Here is a 20642-nt window from a genome sequence, read left to right as displayed (position 1 = left end):
CCGGTCGCACGTTGAGATCATTCTGTGTGTATCAGTGTGTATTCGAGACGTGAGCACGTAGGAACGTATTCGAAGAAGTAACATATTCACACGGCATTCACGCAGCGAATCAAAAAAAATTTGTGTACACATCACGCATCAATACGCCGTTTCACCGAACAGAATTACAACGGTAAGTATCATAATTATATTTAATATTCATGCAACAATTATATTATTTAATGTTGTATGATTATCACAGTACAAATTTATATACAATATAACATAATTATTATGCTATATTGTGTAAATCGATGTTTGTGTGTATTTAAAGAATTCTACGTTGATTTACTTGAGCAGCTCATTTATCTATCATACATCAATGTATTTTAGATAAGAAAATGGCTTTGCCATCAGAAAACGTTATAAACAGGAATGATCCTGTAACAATGGCAGTAGTTGATAATATAATGGGTAATTTGCCCACTAAGAAACCTCTCGTTCGCTGTGAAGACTGTGACCTTTCCTTTACAAGCCAAACAGTATTAGATACACACTTACAAGGTGCACGTCATGCCAAACAGGTTAGTAATAAGAACAAATATATAAATAATATATATGCAGTGTATATTATTTATAATATTATTCATAGGTGAGATCAAAAAATATAATGGCAACACTTGAAGAAACAAAGATTTCATTCACTAAAGATGAAGAAACAAATGGGCTCAAATGTAATGTATGCAATGTGTGCCTGAACTCTATTCAACAGTTACAAACACATCTCAATGGTAATAAATATTGTTTGTGATATATCACACATACAAATTTATAGTATAATATTTATAAATTAATATACAGTAAAATGACATGGAACATATATTTGCAGGAAGTCGTCATAAAAAGAAATTAATGAAAGGTAATAAATCCTATATGGTAAGAAAAACAGTACCATATGGTCTTAAAAATAATCGCTTCACATATCTGGAGAAAATAGAGAAAAATACAGTTGCACTGGTTTATAGTTTAGCATTGTTCGCTTTCGCATGCTTGACACTTCTGCTTACTTTCGCTTTTCACTTCTTCCTATAAACTATAAACTAATTATGTGAAGTTAACTTGCTTATTATTTGCATAACTTTTATTGTTGTATCATTTCAGTGCTAGTAGGTGCTTAGTGATAGATAAAAATTTGTTGTTATTGTGCGTTATTATTTATTATTATTATTATCATTATTATTATTATTATTATTGTTTAATATTTAATAATTATTGATATAAGTGATATTTGTACGTTCTTTACATATTTACTTATTAATATGTTATCGTGAAAGGCAATTTGGTCACGACTTATTTGCATTCATGTTACATTTAAATAAGTCTACTCGACTATACCGCAATTCCCTTTTGATGTACAAATATTACATATATGTATATATATATTTATATTATTTTTTTTTTCAATATTATTGTATTATAGAAATTCTATTCTGTTATTTTTTAATAATTATGCTCTTAGACTTATATAATATATAAAATGTTTCACGATGAAAAATAAAACTAGAACAACAAATGATGGGAATTATTAAACTTTAATACATTGGCGTTATATATATTTTTCTAATTTCTAATTTATTTTTTCAAAATAATCAGAATAATAAGAAATGATTTCATTATGTAAAAACATTTCATAATGTTTAGGTATTAATATCCAATGATAATCCCCTATATTGCTATAAAAAGTTTGTAAATTAATGAATTATGTTTATATAAAAATACATTTTTTATATGCTATTATGCAGATATATATATCTTAGTGATTTGATTGAATATTATACACTCATTAATGACAGATCTTTTTATAGCATGAATGTAGTGTTCAAGCTGATTTATTATCACAAAGTACCGCTTGTGCGGTTGTGATATATAGATAGTGTTGATCGCACATTGATGCTTAGGTGAATGGGATGGCAAAGAGATTGTCACCCAAGGCACTTCACTGGCATCATCAACCGGTAGCTCACAGCAGCCTGATGACAGCCTGAGAGTGAAAAGGGTTTTATTTTCCTGTGATATATGTAACAAGTTCTTCAATTCTCCGTCTCAATACAGTGTGGTACATACAATAACTTGTTTATATGCACCTCTAATTTTATTACGATAAAATATTTCACAATTTTTTTTCATACTGTGACATTTTCCTTGAAAATTTCTTGGAAACCACCTTATATAGTTAGCATTACAAAAAAAGAGCATGTACCACAATGTATCATATATTTTAAATTTAATATATTGCCCGTTTATATATTTGCAGCATATGAATTCGGAAAAACATGCTGACAAAGTGAAGAGATCTAAGAATCCGAATATGAAAAGATTTAATCCATACTGGAAAAAAAGAAAACCAATTGCAGCTTCCAAGGACCAAATACCGTCTTTGTCGAACAACTTTGTGTCGGGTGGTGTTATGATGACCTATCAGCCATAAGATACCGTATTTTATTTTTAATTGTAAATTCGAAATGGTTTTATTTATTTATTGAATGATTTTATTAATGGTTAGATTATTTTCAATGCTATTGTGTTAAAATCAAGTTATATATATACATATACGCACATACATATATATGTGTATATATTATACACTTAAAAATATTTATTGTAATTTAAATTTCTGCAAATTATTTTCGAAATTGAGGAATTTAAAAACAAAGATAAACTCTTTAAAAAAACCGCTTTAGATGACAACAAAAACAGCTAACATTGATTGCTTATATGATTAACTAAATTAGGGAAACTAAATTAGAGAAATATGAAAGTTATACAGTCCATCGGTTAGACTATTGCAATTTAAATAAGAATCATAAATATAGACATAGTATATTGATATACCTTATATATATATTTACATTGTATTAATTATATTAAGAATCATGTGCAGCACATGCATTAAGATCAATTTATTCACAAAATCTATTTTGAATCGATTCACAAACAGATTGTGCATTATCTTGCGATAATCCGTCACATTCAGGCTGTAAAGAGTGTTATGGTTAATATTTCCAGCATTTTTCAATGTGTCGTGATGTTCAGTATACATGTATTATTTTTTAACATTACCTGGATTATATATGTTTTCAATAAACGTCGTAATTCCGCATTCTGCTTTCGTAAAGATTCCGTTTCGACATTTAAATGATGTCGTTCTTTTAATATTTCGTGATATTTTTTAAGTCCAATTAATAAACCATCCCAAAGTCGTTCCTTCTTTGCTGAGAAGATTTCACTATATCGCTTCCAGAAACTTGTTACATCCTCAATAGCCATATTTCGGGAAACAACCGTCTTTTTTTCTGTTAATTTTTCTTGCAAATGCGGCATTTCTTTCGATCTAACAAAATGATATCTTTCTATGAATTCCCGTAAAGCTCTAGTGACAAATATGGCTTCAATTTCAAGCAAGTGTCCTTTGTCGCACAACAACCGTCGTTGCATTTGATCGTCATCTGCATAAAAGGAGCAAAATTAATATTAATTTTATTATCTTATTAATATGAATTTTCTTGTTCAATTTTCGTCGAACTTTAGACACATACCCTTAGTGATATCAGTAATAGATGCAAAAGAAGTTGAAGTGCATTCCGCAATAGGAAGTAGTGTTTCGGTTAAGGAAGTTCGAGGTGGACTACTCGTAATGCTCGCTTCGTCGCTAGGAGTAGATGATCTTTCGTCACAGATTGCATCTTTTACAGCGGCAATCAATTTAGCTTCATCTTCTGTAAATTCTTCAGAAAATCCACAAATATCGAACTGCTCAGCGCTAATATTTCAAATAATATTGCTCATAAAATTAATATATTATATACTATATAATATTTAATTATAACTATTTGCTATAGTTACTCTATTTTTGGAGAAGGAGGTTTAACAGATTCCTCACAAATAGATCTGTTTATATCTCTGCTCGTGTCCTTGCTACATGTAGAACAATATGCGTAGGGCAGAAAAAAATTCAAGAGAAAACTAAGCTCCTCTTCGGATGTAATATTTAGGGCCTAATTAACATATGAAAGCATTATAATGAAATAAAATATCCTCTGTAAAACACGTATATTCACCTGAAAGACGTTATCCAATCGTATGACTAGCTGGTCATTCGCAGTGTAAGGTAAAAGCAACTCGAGCAATCTATTTTCGATCAAATAATCGCAACTATCGGCAATGTGCTTTATAATATGATTCAATAATCGCCTTTCTAAATTGATTTCTTCGATGGTGTTCGCCGGTTTATAAAATTTACATATCGTTCTTTTCTCGTCAGCCATCCTGTTTTCTTAAAGAACGCAAGCATGTACGTGACAAGAAAATGTAAGGTGCGATCGATTAAAATGAATTCAATTGTTACCTTCATCTATAGTGCACATCACACTGCAATAAGACGGTAGGTCGTCTTTTTTCAATAAGATTTCTTCAGGTGGACTCCACTCCATACCCAATGCTTGTTCGTATATAGCTTTATCAGCAGATAAAATCTGAAATATTATCTTTTTAACATCAATAGTGTTGAATAATGTATACAGCATACCTTATCGAGCAACTCATTTGCGTTTTTCGCATTCATGTCCCAAATTTGCATGTACTTTTTATCGTTAATGCTCGTAAAATGATTAGATTTCTCCATTAAATCCGAAATATTTTTATGCGCTTTTATGACCTGATCGGTAAGCCGTTGTATTTCAAGTCTCGTATTTTCCTCTAACTCCGCATAATTTTTCTTCAGAGCATTGATAACATCTTGAAGTCTGGAAAAAGCATCACAGTTCATGGTTAATTTTATTAATTCATTATTCTAAGCAACATTGCAAAGCTTATCATATTCGAATGTATAAAATAATTAGATTTACATTTAATCTTTAATACTAACTTATTAATTCTTCTCTTTTGTTGATTTTTTACTATAGCATTTTCATCTTCTCGCCGTTTAAGCACGGCGTAACTGTAATCCAGTTTCTCGATATTCATAAAGCATATCGCTTTTGTGCTCTGTACCTCTTGTTGAAGCTTTTGAATCTCAAGTTCAAATTTGATTTTTTGAGCTCGAAACTCTTCTTGATGCTCGATTATAACTTTCTTCATCTCTTCCTCATATTCGCTCATTATTTCTTTTCGCGTATCTAATCCTGCTAGACTATCCTCCTGTAATTTTTTATGTAACGCTTCCCATTTCTCCGCAATGTTTTGCAGTAATATTTTACGCTCCGATTCGATTGCATCATTGATAAGCGATAATTCGCAACGGTAAGCTTTGGCCATCACGTTCATCTGAACAAAATATGTATATAAACTTTTAATCAAGGATGTACTTATCTAATTATTATTGTCCAAATATATTTTGTGTAATATATATAGCTAACTTGATTGTCCATTCTATCAATTAAAGAATCTATATCCTCATTCTGGCTTTGCTGATCATCAACAAATTTGAGATCAGCGTTTTCCAATTCTTGCCGCAATTCCGCAATGACGGCGTCCTTCCTCGCCATAATTTCCAAACACTTAGCATTTTGAGCTTCCATTTCCGCATGTATGTCTAATGGATCTTTGGACGCAAGAATACTCGCCCATTTTTCATTGATTACTTTGTACCTCTTCATGCATTCTTGATCATCTTCTTCAAGCTTTCTTAGCAACATTTTTCTGATTTCCTGCTCTTCTCTTCGCCGTTGTAATTCTCTAGCATCATTCGCAGCTCTTACACAGGATACCTATATATTAATTTATATATGTTTAATGTTATCTTTTTGTTAATATTAATCATATATTATAAGTGTATAATAAAAATTCATCAAATTCAAAATTTGCAGACAATTATTACCAACCACTTCATCTCCTTCTGCTGATAAATTTTCCAAAAGTTTGAAACTGACAAGTATTTGCTTCTCAGTAAGCGACTTCTCGACAATTTTTTCATCTTCAGGACCTGTATTTCTGTAAGAGTAGTAACTATAGCATTACATGAAAAAAAGGTACAATATTTTAACATTTTATAAGCAGTGAGAGACAAAATATGTTATATATAATTAATATCTATTACAAAAAATAAAGCAAATAATTTTAAAAAAGTACAATTAAAAATGAAGTAAAAACTAATAAAATGTTGTGTACTGGAAACAAAAATAAATGGTATTATATATGTAAAATCAAAACTGACAAATCTTTCGGAATTGTGCCGATGTATGTAATTAACCAAATATGTGAAGAAAATGTACTTACTTAGTTAGCGCTTCTAGACGCCGCTGAATACGAATCCGACGTGCTAATTTCCGCTCGTTTGCATCCGACGACGTAATGGATGGCTCCTCAGCATCTTCCGCAAACTCTGAATATTTGTCATTCATTATTCATTCCCTTCCTGCGAATGCTTCGTGTTGTAAACTTCGCAAATATAAATGTGAGAAACACGCCGTAAATAAATCAGGTAAAATTCCGAAAAGTCTTGATTTTAAGCCATAATAAATAATATATATTTAAAATAATCAAATACACTGAAAAAGCAAAATGCTGCAACGATAGCAGTAAACATTCTATAATGTAGGTTATGTATTTGTTTGTTCAATATTTAGTCACCAAGTTAAAACGAATAAGATGACAATGTGTTTCTATGCAGATGTTTTGTATGCGTCACACAAGGTATATAATTCACGATAAAATCAACAAAAATATTCAAATATACAATGTTCTATTTTGGATTGCATTTTTATAATAGACTATTTGTCAACGGAAAAGATTGATATTTTTTAAATTAAAATTTATATGCGTAATCTGAGTATATAGAATGAACGAAGAATAAGAAAAAAAGGAATATTTTATTTCTATTGTTTTGATATTTTAATATTATTTTTCATATCACAGTGAGAGAAATTATGTTAATAAATTATTACATTTAATTGACCATTTCAATTATTTCTCTCTTATACTATTATTATCTACTCAAATATTTTAAATTTTATTTCAATATTAAGTAATTTGTTTCATTAATTTAACTATTTCAACATTTAAAAAATTACAATATTGTTCTTTATTACATATTCAAATAGATTTAGGTTAGTTCACATTTGTACCGACTGTGGTTAATACTTACTGTTGGTAATCAGCAATCTTATTTAATAATTAATACATTGCATCGCGAGATGTCACGACGCATCTATTAGCGAATTGCAGCAACTTCATGTAATTGCAACGCAAAAATGGAAGTGGGTAAAAGGAGGAAAATCGGAAGAAAAAACATGGTAATTCAATTGTATCAGATTTATATTATGTCTATCTAAAGCATGATTATATTGAGCAATCAAAGCGCGTACATTTTCTCGTTATCATTCAGCATGAAAGAAACAGCCGACGCTATTGCATTTGATTTATCTCGTTTCGTGCATTACGCTCGCGTAACCTTCGGACACGAAGAACGCAGAGTAAGCGTTCCAATGACGAACGAAGAAATAGCTTTATCCAATGCGATAACTGCTATCATTAATCGTCTCGCAAGACCTAAGATAATTGTAGCGAAATCGCTAAGCCGCTGCCACAGCCAATTGTGTCGTCTTCGTGACTCGATACGGATGTACGCACGATGAATTAAGATGTACGCACATCTACACGCGGATTAGGAACATCCGTGAACGTACGTGCATGCGTCGTGTATTCGGTGACAGCGATCATTTGGATTGTTAATGTCGGGCGCGGTATTCTAAATGTCCTCGTTTCTTACGTTCAATTTAGGTTTGTTCGATTACCGATAGACGACGTTGCCAATTTTATCAACTTCCATTATGCTAAGTGATGAGTAGATTATCGTGACGATAATAAATTATCGCAACGAAATTGGAATGATGACACACACATATTAGCGTTAAACGATAGAGATATATATCATTAAATGAAAGTTTACAAACGAACGCATTTCTTATTTTCTCTGAGAATACGAGGAAATAAAATAAATTACATTACAAAAAATAGATGTTTCTTGATATCATATTTTTTATTACAGTTGTATCAATGATGAAACGGAGAAATCAAGGAGATTATTGCACATATACGCGGCGCCTTCTTCATTTATCTGCATTGATTAGAGGTATTTTATTAAAGATTACTTTTTATAGTTACAGATTAAAGAACAGGAAAAAACAAGCACTTAACAAGATATAAAAAATATCACAAAGTTTGAGCCAATGAAAAATATCTAAATACATGATTGCGTGCTCATAAATTTTATTTATAATTATACATTTATTGCGTTATTCAGACATAATATTCGTTAGGCTTTCGATAAAACGTACGTGCCTCTTTATTACGAGTGAAAAAAAGTGAGAAAGGATGTAACACTTGAGCAATATCCCATACAGAACATAGATTTCACTGCGCTAAGCAAATACTATATTGAACGACAAAAACGAATGTAGAATTATATTAATAACATTAAATAATAATAAATTTCGTTATTTTCGGTACACCACTCTTCACATTTGAGATAATAAAATGAATCCAATAAGAAAACATTAACATCAATGTAATCAATATATTTTTATCAATCTTAGCTTCAAAATACAAAAGCTCTGAAAGAAAATTGATGGACGGATACGCGGAAAAAAATCTTATGCCAATTGTAATATTTTTATTGTTATGAACAAACGAATCATTTTTGCATCAAAATCTGAACTCAGTACGATTGTTTAGTTTGAGTACTAATGATAATTAAAGAGTTACGCGAAATTCACCCGCACAGGACACACGATCGCAAATTAGTCAAAATTATACGACGCGACGCTTCTATTAACGAAAGGTTCGACGGCGTGTCCGTTTTCGGTCGTAACGGAAATCGCTTTCTCTAGTCAAGCTACGTCCTGCGGTCGCACAAACAGACGTTAGTGTCGTTGCAGGCTCGACGTCGCGTAACGTACGGCATGCAACGAACGTACAACGACGGTCTGAGAAGCGACAACGATCGCACGAAGTATGAACATAACAACGGTCCGTCTGTACGTGGACACGGTCCCAGCGATAACAAGATGGCCATGGCACAGGCATGCAGCTAGCGTGTTGTTCGCCCCCAATAAGTCATAGATTCTCGCTATATTTTAACGTAACGCTTGTAATTCATCTTAGTTAGAGAAAAACTATACTTAAATGAAATCGAAACTATCGAATATAACGTGCAATAATTATTTAATAATTTATTTGCTTCCATCTACGATCTTTTTGTTATTTTTACGATTACTTAACTAAAAATAATTAGGAATTTATTTCCATGAGTTTATTTGTTCAAGCTTTTATATTAAATATTTACTCATAATATGCATTTTTGAATGAATATATTCGGTTTAAAACATAAATATTACACATTTTAGATGAATACTTTGAAGCTATTGTAGGATTCTTTAGAATTCAATGAAATAGAAATATTCTATTCGTTGATTTATTAAAAAAGCGCGTTGTACGACAACTTTGAAAACTTTAAATCTATCTGTATGTCATATTAGATGGTTGCAAAATACAATTTTAAAGTTTAATTATTTAAAAAACTGAATAATTTCACGTCTCAAAAAGAACTGCATCAAGCAGGATTTTTATCACAGAATTTCATTCATATTTCAAAAATCTTTTGGAAAAATAGGAAATATCGAAGAGTTCTGAACGCTTATCCCTTGAGCGACACGTGAAATTTATACCGTTTATGCGAAAAACGCTTATCCACGCCTCATTAATTCGTACGCGCTATCGAGCTGGCACGTTTGTTTGATCGTTACTTGATTAGAGAGAACGTCACGAAGTTAAGTACTTTTATTTTCGTAATAATCCGATTGTCCGTCTTTATTCTCGGTAGAAAGTACCGATGCCCCGGGTAATTGGCTGCCCCTAAACCGGCCCTGAAGCAAGAAAGAGAGAGCGAAAACGCGCGCGAGCGGATTGAAGTGAGAGGGAGAGAATGAGAAAAAGAGAGAGAGAGGGGCGGAAAGCGTCTGACAAAGATAGCGGATGGGATTTGACTCGATGGAGACGGTGGTGATGGTACAAGAGGAAGAGGACGGATGACTTACGCGGAGTAGGAGCGGCGGGGAAAAAGAACGGAGTGACGAAGGAGCGAGAGAGACAGGTAGAACATCATGATCTGGCTAGGGGTTGTGAAGGGGTTACGGGGCGAAAGGGACAAGCGCAGCTCGGGGGTTCGGGTTAGCTCGTTCGACCCGTTATCCCTTCTCTCTACCGGAGTCCCGAGTTGCCCCTACCGCTGTCCTTGCTCGATTCGAACACGTCTCTCCCTCCCTACGGTTGAGGCAGAAGCGCGCGCGCGCCATATTTCCCTCTCCTACCGGTCGCTTGGCCTCACCGCTTGGCGGGCGACGATCGCGATTGCCGCCTCTCCAGGTAGACTCGTTCCGCTCCCCTACTTTGGTTCCCCACCAAACGTCAGGACAGTGGTGCTAGTCAGCGAGCCTCCCTTTGCTCCCGCCACGGTGACGTCACTCCGAGTAGTGTAGTGCAGTGAGAAGGAGCCAAAACCAGCTCCGTCTGCGTTACATAGCCCGAGTGTAAGTAACGAGTGCGTTTTCGAGGCGTACCCTACTGGGAAGCCGTAATTCCGTGTGTGTATCGATGTACCCGGCCGGACATCGTGGTCTCGGTATCGTCGCGCGCATACACGCATATACGTTCGCGCGACAACGGGAGTTTTACGCCGTACACGCAGTCGGAAATCGTACGTAACTTGGTGTTGTTCGCGCCATCGCGTCGTCTCTACGAAGCCCGCTCGATCTTTTTAGTTCGAGACGAGGCGCGAGAGTGGTGATATACAGATATCGGTATCTATAAATATAATATACGTGTGCACTCTCGCATACGTGCGTATGTACGCGATAGTCGGATCACGGAAGATCTACGTGGTGATGTGAAAGAAAGAGGAAAAAGTAATTGTCCTGAAGTGAATACATTTAGAGCACACGCTATGTATATACGCTCTCCATGCGTGTCGCACGTAGTTATACGTGTGTACGGGCGTGTATCTAAATGTAAGCGCGCATAGAGACGTGTATATGTGTACGGTAAAAAAAAGAGTGCCGTCGCTTCGCGCAAAAGGTTACGCGAAGTAAAGGAGCGGTAGGAGAGGAAGAGGAAACGACGCGTTCGAATTGATTCGCGTTATCAACAGTGGGTCACACACTCGCTGCGCGCGCGACCGAAGCTCGTAGGCGAGTGACGAGAGAATTTCCGTCTTTGCACGCGTCCACCGTGACGCTGTGCCGCGTTGCATCGTCGTGTCGTGTTCGGTGTCGTGTTGTGCCGTGCCGTGCCGTGCCGTGCCGTGCTTGCGCCTCTCCACGAGGCGAGAAGGAGCGCGCGTATAGCGTTGCCACGAACGCGTGTGCGTCGCGAGGAATTACGTTATGCCGGGATGGATCGCCCGTGCAGATGGGGATCCTTCGCAGTGCCGGGAAGTGGTCGTGGTGTGACGTGTGATTAAAGGAAAGCAGCCGCAAGTATCCCCTTACGCGATTCAGTGATATACGATGTGGTGTTCTTCGGCGACGATATTGATCCTCGCAGTCGTTATCGTCAGTGGTGACCGCTATCAAGGCTCCTGCTCCTTCGCCTCTCCCACGTCGACGTCGGAACACGTCGCGGCGCAGAAATTCGATCGCGAGAGCCACATCCTCGTCGCCGTCGTTGTCTCCGTGATCGTCGCAGCCGCGGCTGTCGTCGGCGCTGCCGTGTCCACGCACGCACGTGTGATCATCCCTCCGACGTGCCGCGTCCTCGACGACAGCATCCGTCGTGTCTGCTGGGCTTGCCTCTTGCCGGCCAGTGACTAGTGATTAACCGTTTGCCCGACAGTGATCAAATTGGAAGTGCCGGAGCGAGGAAAAAGGGGGACGTGTTACGATTGATCTCCATCGTTCGGAGATAAAGTGAAGACAAGAAGCAAGGGGTGTTGAGTTCCTGACGAGTCAAAAACGGCAGAGGAGAGAGAAAGAGAGCCAGTCCATTTTAATCGACCGAAGAGTTGCGCGATTTGTGTGTTTGTGGAGTGTGCAGTGAATTACCGTTCCCGGTCGAGGTTGTGTGTCGTTGTACAGTGCCTCCAAACGATACCACAACATCCGGTCCCAAATGAAGAGTTCGGAGCAAAATGGTTAGAGAGACACGTCACCTGTGGGTTGGAAATCTGCCGGAAAACATCCGAGAGGATCGCATCAGGGAGCATTTCAAACGGTGAGTTTTGAGAACCTCTGCAGTGCCACATATAGCTGCTTCGAAGTCGCTTAAACCTTTTGCGATCAATGGAACATATATGTTCCAACTTTAAGTTTAGCGTTGCTAAATTGCACTCTCTGTTTCACAAGTTGCAGATCTAATTTTCTTTTATGTTCATCATTTTTATATAGTCTTGCCGTATTACAGTTGGTTTGCAAAGGTTTAAGCTTTCAATATCGAGAAGAGAGTTAAAGTATAGAAGTCAAAAATAGAATTTCTCCTATCTTTTAGTATCTATGTAGAATATCTCGTAACTTAATTAGTTTTAAAATCTCATTTTGGTGTATCTTTAAAGTACAAAAACGTTGCCTATAAATGTCTATGTGTAACACTTTAAAAATATTAAAAATGTGATTTTTGTCGACAAAAGCGGAGAAATTGACAATGTGACATCAGACAAAAATGTTATTCTTAACGCTTTCGCCGAAAAATCAGTAGGAAAAAGAGGGAACAAATCTTTAAAAGGCTAGAGCATTGACTACCTGCATAGAGCATTGACCATATTGAAATTTTAAAGATCATTCCCTATTGTTATAGCTTAGATATCCCTGAAACATCTGGAAACGAAAGCATGTTAAAGCACGAGTCATACTTTTAATCATTGTTTACTTTTTTAGTCATGTTTTCTTTATTTTAAGAAAAACGATTGCTATGTATTTTTGTTAGAGAAAAAGTATAAAGTTTAGAAATGACAATGAGAATCCATAAAGTTCTGTAAAATATTTTAAATTTCTAGTTTGAAATTAAAGTACAACGTACGGTCATAAATTTAAACTGACACAAAAGTTAAATCTCCAAATACAATTGTGTTCTTTTCTAATTTCTGATCCTTTTTTTTTGCCGTCCATTCTGACTCCATTCTGACAAAAGAATTAGGAATACAAATTGATGAGACTTCTAATGTCAGACTGTCAATATTAATTGTGTCTCGTTCTTGCTCATCACCGTTTTCCCTTTGAATTTCGACTATGTGCCAGTAGTTATTCATACATATATAGATGTAGACATTATATATACATATTATATGTATATATATTGATCAATATATATAATATATATACATGAGAAGAGAAAGAGGAAAGAATTGCACGGTCGCGTTATTTACAGGCTTGTTTTTGTTTTCACGCGGATCGCGGACATTATCGCCTTCGATAAACTGAATTTCAGGAAACACGTAAGGTGTCTCGATGTTTTCGGTACGGTCCGTAGTGCACAAGGATATGTCGAAGACGAAAGAAAGAGGGAGAGAGAGACGGAGAAAGAGAAACGACAGCCGGGTGTGTGCACGCGAATATATCTATATATGACACCCATACAGTCGCGAGCACACGAAGATACGTTATACCGAGGGCCTTGGCTCTGTCTCTCCTCTTCGCGTAGCGTGAGCGCGTCGTCATTTGTTTTTTCCCCGAAGTAATAATAGCTGAGGACAGCCATTTTGAGAGCTCGCAACAGCACCAAGTTATTGTTCGACAGTGACGCTCAATACGAGGCTCCGCGAGCGTGTTAGGCAAATATTTCCTTCATGAATCGTTCTGAGAGCAAAAAAGTACACGCAATTGATTGTTAATTTTAGAGTTATCTATATCAACACACGATTACGATAAGCGATTACTATGAATTCTTATCGTATATTGCGCAATTCGTACGAAGCGTGCGAATTTACAATTTTTAATGAGACTGTGAGAAATTAGAAAACAAACGCAATAGGGTGGGACGAATGAGACTTATGTTTTGTTTGTAAACTAAAAAGTTTAGATATTTCGGTCTAAGAGATCGGTGACATTACTTGGCTCTCGTGCTTGCAGCGGAATCATTGTCCTCTAGTGACGCTCAAGTCGGGGATATGGAATATAAAAAGAAAGTACATGCAATTTAAACTAAACATACAGTTTCTATATGTGCTTCATCGGTTAAAATCTATTTCTTAAATCTGAAATTGCATTATGGAAGATATTTTCAATCATTTCAAAACTTCATTTTTAAGCTACCTTTTTAATTCGATTTTTGCTTGTGAATCTGCACAAGGCAAATAACTGATTTGAGAAAAGCAACTGATGAAATACCGTTTATTAATACCTTTTGAACATTTTCTTAAATGTTTCGATTGGTATAAAAATAAACGTATAATGACATTAAATATTTAATAATAAGTAATAATGAAATGTAAGACATTTGCTTGACGTTATTTTATCAAAATATATGACATCTTATAAAAATAAAAATTAGAATTATATACTTTTACATAATTTTATTTCTTAGAAGGATAAATTATTCTTTCTCCGTTAAATTTTGTATCCTGTATACAACTCGTCTATTTTTATTTCTGAAAATTTATTTTTTAACTAGTTATGTGATAGATAATTTGATGCAACAATACAATGTTTTTCTTTATTATTAATATTTTGCAGATAAAAACTGAATTGTAAAACCATAAGATAATCTATGCACATAAAATAAAAATAATTATCGAAGTGCACTGGCATGCACAACTAGGAATAACGGTGACACCGACAGAGATTCTCATTCGGCGGATACAAAATATTCGATAACTGAACACAAATGTTAGTGTGAACTTAAGACTCTTACTAATGAAGAAAAAACATTATACATCGCATTAAGTTATTTATCATATTAAAAAATAAACTTTCAGAGATCAGTGGATCAATACGAATTTTTATGAATTGTTTGAATATTTTATTAAAGTGAAAACTGGAATATATACATATCTATGCTAATATATCGAATCATGTAAATTTATCTACTTGCGATTTATCGGCTAATGGAGTTTAACTCGATGAATATACAATTACATCACAATATTTCGTAATCAATCCATTTTCCAGTCTGAAAAGATTTCACTTTTCATTGAAAGGGATGTTATGGCCATTCTGGCGTTAACTTATCGAGGGAAAGTATACATTTTTTAAAAATAGATCATCATTTTTGCCATGACATTACATGTGGAAAAAATTGGTGGAAGTTTGGAAGCGGCTGTGCGCGTTTCCTTCGATGTTTTCAGTACGGACACTAGCCTCGATCGTCCTAACTATAAATTTCTCCCCTCGAAACACGCGGTGGTAAACGTTTGCGTTGCCAGCGGCACTACACGCTTCGTGTGCCAGCTGGCGAATGCTTTTCGCTCGTCCAGCGGCGTAGCACGATGCGACTTGACTCAACTCGATGTCGGACTTAGGTCGGGAACGTATGAAGAGCTTAAAATATGTACAATAATTTCTTTCAATGTTCTGCTTGCTTATTGGATACATAATTTCTAAAATTCCAAAATTCTTTATATTATTTTTACTATAAATCAATATATACAAAAACCTTGTACGACGAATGAAACATTAATGGTAGAACTGTGCGGAACATAAGAAAATTTAAGCAGTAAGCAAATTCATTATTTTCTAGGTTGCAAAGAATGTGATTGGTAGAGATATATACTGCTTAAGTTTTTTTTAACACCACAGTTCTTATGATCGTCCGCTGATTAGCATTTGTGGCTTTGAGAAATGGCGAACGCCGTTGCCGTGCGTTATGCTGCTGACCTCCGCTGCTATCGGCACGACGATATACACACAGGCGAAAGACGATATCTCCTTATCCTCCTTTAAAATTGTCGCCACCGCGGGGAATGCTGACCTCGAATCCTCCTACAGTCTCTCCCATCGTTGATCGCGTCGCGACTTCGACTGGTTTTATGAATGAAATGACCGGCTATTTCTATTTCTATTACACGTACATGTTTACAAATATGACTGTGTAATGGCGCACGCTGCTTCTATATTGAAGATCTGAAAAGAATATTTATTTGAAAAGGGATGGGCTTGATCAAGCTATTGAACTTTGCATTCGAAATTTCGCGTTTGACTAAAGGAGTCGTCGAAGAGTATGACAATTTAAGTTAATATATAAGATTGCACAACTAATTCATAGAATTTTCCATTACGTGGTGCAAGTTTTTTGATGAGTAATACATTTTATTCAACGATATGCACAGACATCGAGCATTTTAAACTAGGTATTTGTTCTAGAATTATTTTCAGACGTTTAAAACAGTTTATATGTTTCATTTGGGTAACTTTTTGAATAATCTTCATCAATCTAATCATGTAGAACAATCTTGAAATGCAATGTAATTTTACTGATCATTGATTATATATATATAATACGATCTTTCGACTATACTAATAAAATACATATACTTGGAGAGATCTGTATCCCACAGAATCGTACGATATGTCGTATTCCATTACTTACATTTAACAAGATCCTATCTTACATTTCTTTACAGATATCCTAGAACGCTCTCGAAAGCGATGTATTCATTGACTGCGCCAATATGTAACGCGTGCGAACATGTTTTACATTTACAATTCGTACGCGCGCATGCAGCAGTCGGCGAATACACGGCTCGCTTAGATTATATTTACAATTTGCATACGTGAGGGCATATATTGACAGAGTTCGAGGATGTACGTGAATACAAGCGCAAGCGCGCGCGCGCGCAAGCGTACACGTATGTATGTGCGCGCGGATTGCCGGCGTATTTTGGTATATTGATCGCGCGTGGTCGGCCATCTCCCCTTTCCCTTCTCACTCCGTTCCGCCGCGCTCTTCGCCCCGTCTCACCCCACCTCGTGCTCTACCGCGCCCCTACACCCCGACCCCACCCTCGGATACCCGTCTCCTCGAGTCCTCGTGTTCCCCTCGAGACGTTACCCATCCCGAAAACCTTAGACTCTACGCGGCAACTCCAGTCACATGTATTTTCACGTGTACCGACTGTCGCGATAATATACGCGACGTGTCATGCATTTTTCTTTTGCGAGTCGTCGAGCCGATATTTACTCGCCGCTCCTTCTCGTTGTTGCAATTGCCTTTCTTCGGCGATTCAGGAACGCGACGCACCTTGATTTCTCGCGGCCCGTTACAGAAATTATGCTGATCTACGTCTACGCTAAGCTCAGGATATAAAAGTTTCATCTATCCAAAGTTTCTGTCGAAACATATCGCAGATTATATACAAGAATTATCCGCGATTCTTTCTATCGGTAGAATTCGTATATGATTTATGTAAAATTTTGTTATGCAAATATCGTGACTATTACACTTGTTCTTCTGGTGTTCGCTTAATTCATTATGTTACTGCTCTCTGAAATTATTAAAAGAATAGTCTAATTGGATTAGATAAAAACTTTTCGAAGAAAGTGTAGATTCGGGTAATACTAAACTTTTCTAAGTATATGAAACTTTCTTAACAGAATGTCGCCGAGATTCTTTAACCTTGCAAGCGGCGACGTAACATAAACGCTACTCAGGGTCGAAGAACGGCTGGGTAATCAGAACTTTGCTCCCTCGATGCATTGCATCGATGGGGTGAGGATAATTGCATAGTGAATGCTGTCTTGGGAAGGGGTTCAATGCAAGAATGAGGGAAAGAGGACAATTTTTCCTATATCATACTTGTTAAGTAAGCCTTACCATTCACAGAAGCGCGCATCTTCTTTATATCACGATATATTTTTACACTGATTTTACGGACAATCATAGTAAAATTATAAATGGAAATAACAGTTAGAATAAAATTGTAATATTTATATTACAACGAAAAACGCATATTAAAACTCGGAAACTGATATATTCGAATAATAACTTATTTTGTGTATTATTTGATATTAAATAGTATGAACGTAATATGCATTGATTGTCAATATGCCTGATATTTACCAGTATTTATACAAATATTTATACAACGAAATCGTACATGTTAATTGTTCTGCAACGATGACTCTGATTAAAGAGATATACTGATGCGGCGGGTGGAATGAATGAATGAGTTTCACGTACACTAATGAATCTAAAATATGTAAATATATAATATTGTTATTCGGCATATATATGTAAAGATGTAAATGCATTTCATTAATATTTTATATTTTTTACTTTCACTTTTGTCTACAATTTTTGAATTTCTGACCGTGTTTTATACACTTTTTATATTTTTAACTTATATTTAATTATATTTTAAATTTTATATGTGAAGAATGTCGGAGTAAAAGTATCAAATTTTTTACATTTAAAGATTTGCGGTAAAGAGTGAAATATAAAAAAATTTTTACATCCGCAGATTAGTTTAAATTGTTTCCAGTTCCAAATTTCAAATAAATAATTACAAGATATTAAATATGTTAGTTTTAATATTCGTTGGTTTTTTTTCTTGAAAATAAATTAAATAAGACACAAAATCAGCATAGCAATTGCACTTCAAATTTAGTATCGAGAAATATGTTAGAGAATTCTGTTTTTATACTTCTCGTGAACAAATTGACGGGAGGAATATTCACGGGGAACAAAAAAAATATCTCGAACGGTTTCGCGTTCTGCGGTGTCCGCGTCATCTCTTCTGGGAATGACGGTATTCGATATTTTCTACCTGCTCGGATTCGAGTCGGCAATTCTGTTCGAGCACCTGCGCACACATATACACATATACACATATACACAAGGCGATACCGCCAAATTTCTTAATCCATCGACCCTGTTACGGTATCTGGCGAACGACCGGCATTGCGTTTCGGGTCGCAGCAACAACGCGTTGCTGACTTAGCTAGACTCGCTGCTACGTTGTTTCGTACGTACGTGATAGTAACAGCCGCATCTCGCCTTGCTCTCTCTTATATAGACATGACTGAACGACATGAGTTGGAAATTGCAAGAAAAAATAATTTTTAAAGAGACGGTTCCGAATTAATTTTCGATTACTGAATAATTCAAAAGGCGTTATTGAGGCGAAGGACTTGAAATATCGTATCATCGAATAATATGAGAGAACATATTTTTATCTGTAGAAAAAAATAATTAAATGAAATAAGGAAAAAGTGATATTATTATAATATAAAGAAATGAGTATTTATGTAGAAGAAAAAGGACAACTGAGCCCGCAGCTTTGTACGCGCGTTATCATCTTGCGGACAAAGTTCTATGGAAGATAATGCCCGTGATGGATATGAAACGCATTGTTAAGTCTTAAGGACTGTAAAGACTCTCACATCGCATAAAAATAGATTTTTTGCTTATGCATTTTTAATTATAATGTAAAATAATTATATTAATAATTTACGCGAAATAGCTATCATTTTATAATTCATAATATACGAAGTTTCAACATTTACAGTACTGTCAGGTGATTTAAATGCGGGGCAAAAAATATAAAATATAATATTCAACAGATATCGATTCTTTTACCTTTTAAAGCTAGAATAACATTGGCTGTTCTTGTATCATTGATATGTGGAACGGTCATCTGGATAGAGTAATTAATACAAAATTGATTACGTGGTGATATTCATTTTCGTGATGTAACACGATGGAAATTTCAATAGTGGACTCTGGAACAGCACGACGTAACGTTTGACGTATAATTACATAAATGGAACATGGCCAGTTCGTCATTTTGTAGACAAAGCATTCAATGTTACTTTAAACATGCCACTAAAAACTACGATGAGATTCGGTATTTGAACAATATTTTAATTTTAAATACAATTTTTTTGTAGCGCAAAATTCTTTCAAAAAATACAAAATTTTTTGTTTACTTCTTTAAAATAGTTTATATTATATAATTTCTTTGTCAAGGTTTGTTTATGTAGGTAGTACTTGAGTGAATGTTTCGTAAGGTCTACTTTAAAGATCCTATGTAATACTGGTCAAAATTACAAGCAAAAAGACGACTTGCTTTTATTTAAAAAATGCTTGAATTTTTACAATAGAAATAAACTTCGAAAAGATCTGTTTGTACAAAGTGAATACAAATGATATAAATAATTATTTATTTATTTTCGTACTATCTATGTTATAAAATATGATTCAGCAGCTTGAAATTCAGACAAGATATATATAATATTTTCTTTGAGTTTCGTAGCAAATACAAATAAAATACATTTTTCAAGATTTATTTTTTGTAAAATGTTTATTTCTTCTGTGAAGGTTTTGCATTAAAAAAGCTACAATTTATTTTTTAATTTTTACGATTTGAACCATATTGGAACGAGTATTTCTCTCTCATTCAAAGCGAATCGCGACTTGCACCGAAATATATATTTCGTTCTTTGTTCATTTCCGCATTCAGTCGATGAGAAAAACAGTTCACACGGCTGTTTTTAGTATAGCAACACATATGTCGATCCGATGGTATCAAAGTACTGTATGATATGTGTTACACACTTGCAACTATTTGATTGCTGCGTAGGATGCATTCTCGACTAATGTGATTGCGTATACGTGCAACAATGAAAAATCGTTATACAGTATATTTGTACATCTGCACCACGAGAATACCTTGGTGGCCCTTGCCG

General features: G+C 35.2%; 3 protein-coding genes across 4 annotated transcripts in view; 2 read left to right on the top strand and 1 right to left on the bottom strand.

The window, feature by feature from the left end:
* The first annotated feature begins 11 nt into the window (after positions 1-11).
* Positions 12-3139, top strand: LOC105676297 (zinc finger protein 346-like). Its single transcript, XM_012374044.2, has 6 exons — positions 12-172; positions 373-563; positions 632-770; positions 869-898; positions 1938-2095; positions 2294-3139. The coding sequence occupies exons 2-6, from the start codon at positions 381-383 to the stop codon at positions 2465-2467; spliced, it is 684 nt and encodes a 227-aa protein (XP_012229467.1). The 5' UTR covers positions 12-172; positions 373-380; the 3' UTR covers positions 2468-3139.
* Positions 2861-6745, bottom strand: LOC105676239 (dynein regulatory complex protein 1). Its single transcript, XM_067352200.1, has 11 exons — positions 6253-6745; positions 5859-5967; positions 5394-5744; positions 4904-5301; positions 4565-4781; positions 4385-4511; positions 4098-4312; positions 3883-4034; positions 3576-3799; positions 3100-3485; positions 2861-3014 (listed from the first exon to the last, which is right to left on the bottom strand). The coding sequence occupies exons 1-11, from the start codon at positions 6375-6377 to the stop codon at positions 2940-2942; spliced, it is 2379 nt and encodes a 792-aa protein (XP_067208301.1). The 5' UTR covers positions 6378-6745; the 3' UTR covers positions 2861-2939.
* Positions 6746-7195: 450 nt separating this feature from the next.
* The window catches only part of spen (split ends), a 73850-nt gene continuing 60403 nt past the window's right edge, over positions 7196-20642 (top strand). For both annotated transcript variants that reach the window (XM_067351144.1, XM_067351143.1), the window contains exons 1-3: positions 7196-7268; positions 8024-8107; positions 9857-12240. In XM_067351144.1, the coding sequence (XP_067207245.1) occupies positions 12158-12240 (83 nt within the window). In that variant the 5' untranslated portion in view covers positions 7196-7268; positions 8024-8107; positions 9857-12157. The remainder of the gene's footprint in view (positions 7269-8023; positions 8108-9856; positions 12241-20642) is intronic.

This window comes from Linepithema humile, chromosome 3 (genome assembly GCF_040581485.1).
Source record: "Linepithema humile isolate Giens D197 chromosome 3, Lhum_UNIL_v1.0, whole genome shotgun sequence".
Taxonomy (NCBI): Eukaryota; Metazoa; Arthropoda; class Insecta; order Hymenoptera; family Formicidae; genus Linepithema; species Linepithema humile.
The sequence above is the reverse complement of the archived record's forward strand: the minus strand, read 5'-3'. Positions and strand labels throughout refer to the sequence as shown.

Coding starts and splice junctions, on each gene's coding strand:
- LOC105676297 (XM_012374044.2), top strand. CDS start 381: ATGGCTTTGCCATCAGAAAACGTTATAAACAGGAATGATCCTGTAACA. Junction 771..868: donor GTTACAAACACATCTCAATG/GTAATAAATATT, acceptor ATATATTTGCAG/GAAGTCGTCATAAAAAGAAA. Junction 2,096..2,293: donor CTCCGTCTCAATACAGTGTG/GTACATACAATA, acceptor ATATATTTGCAG/CATATGAATTCGGAAAAACA.
- LOC105676239 (XM_067352200.1), bottom strand. CDS start 6,377: ATGAATGACAAATATTCAGAGTTTGCGGAAGATGCTGAGGAGCCATCC. Junction 4,313..4,384: donor GATGTGCACTATAGATGAAG/GTAACAATTGAA, acceptor GCGTTCTTTAAG/AAAACAGGATGGCTGACGAG. Junction 3,800..3,882: donor CCTCCTTCTCCAAAAATAGA/GTAACTATAGCA, acceptor TTGAAATATTAG/CGCTGAGCAGTTCGATATTT.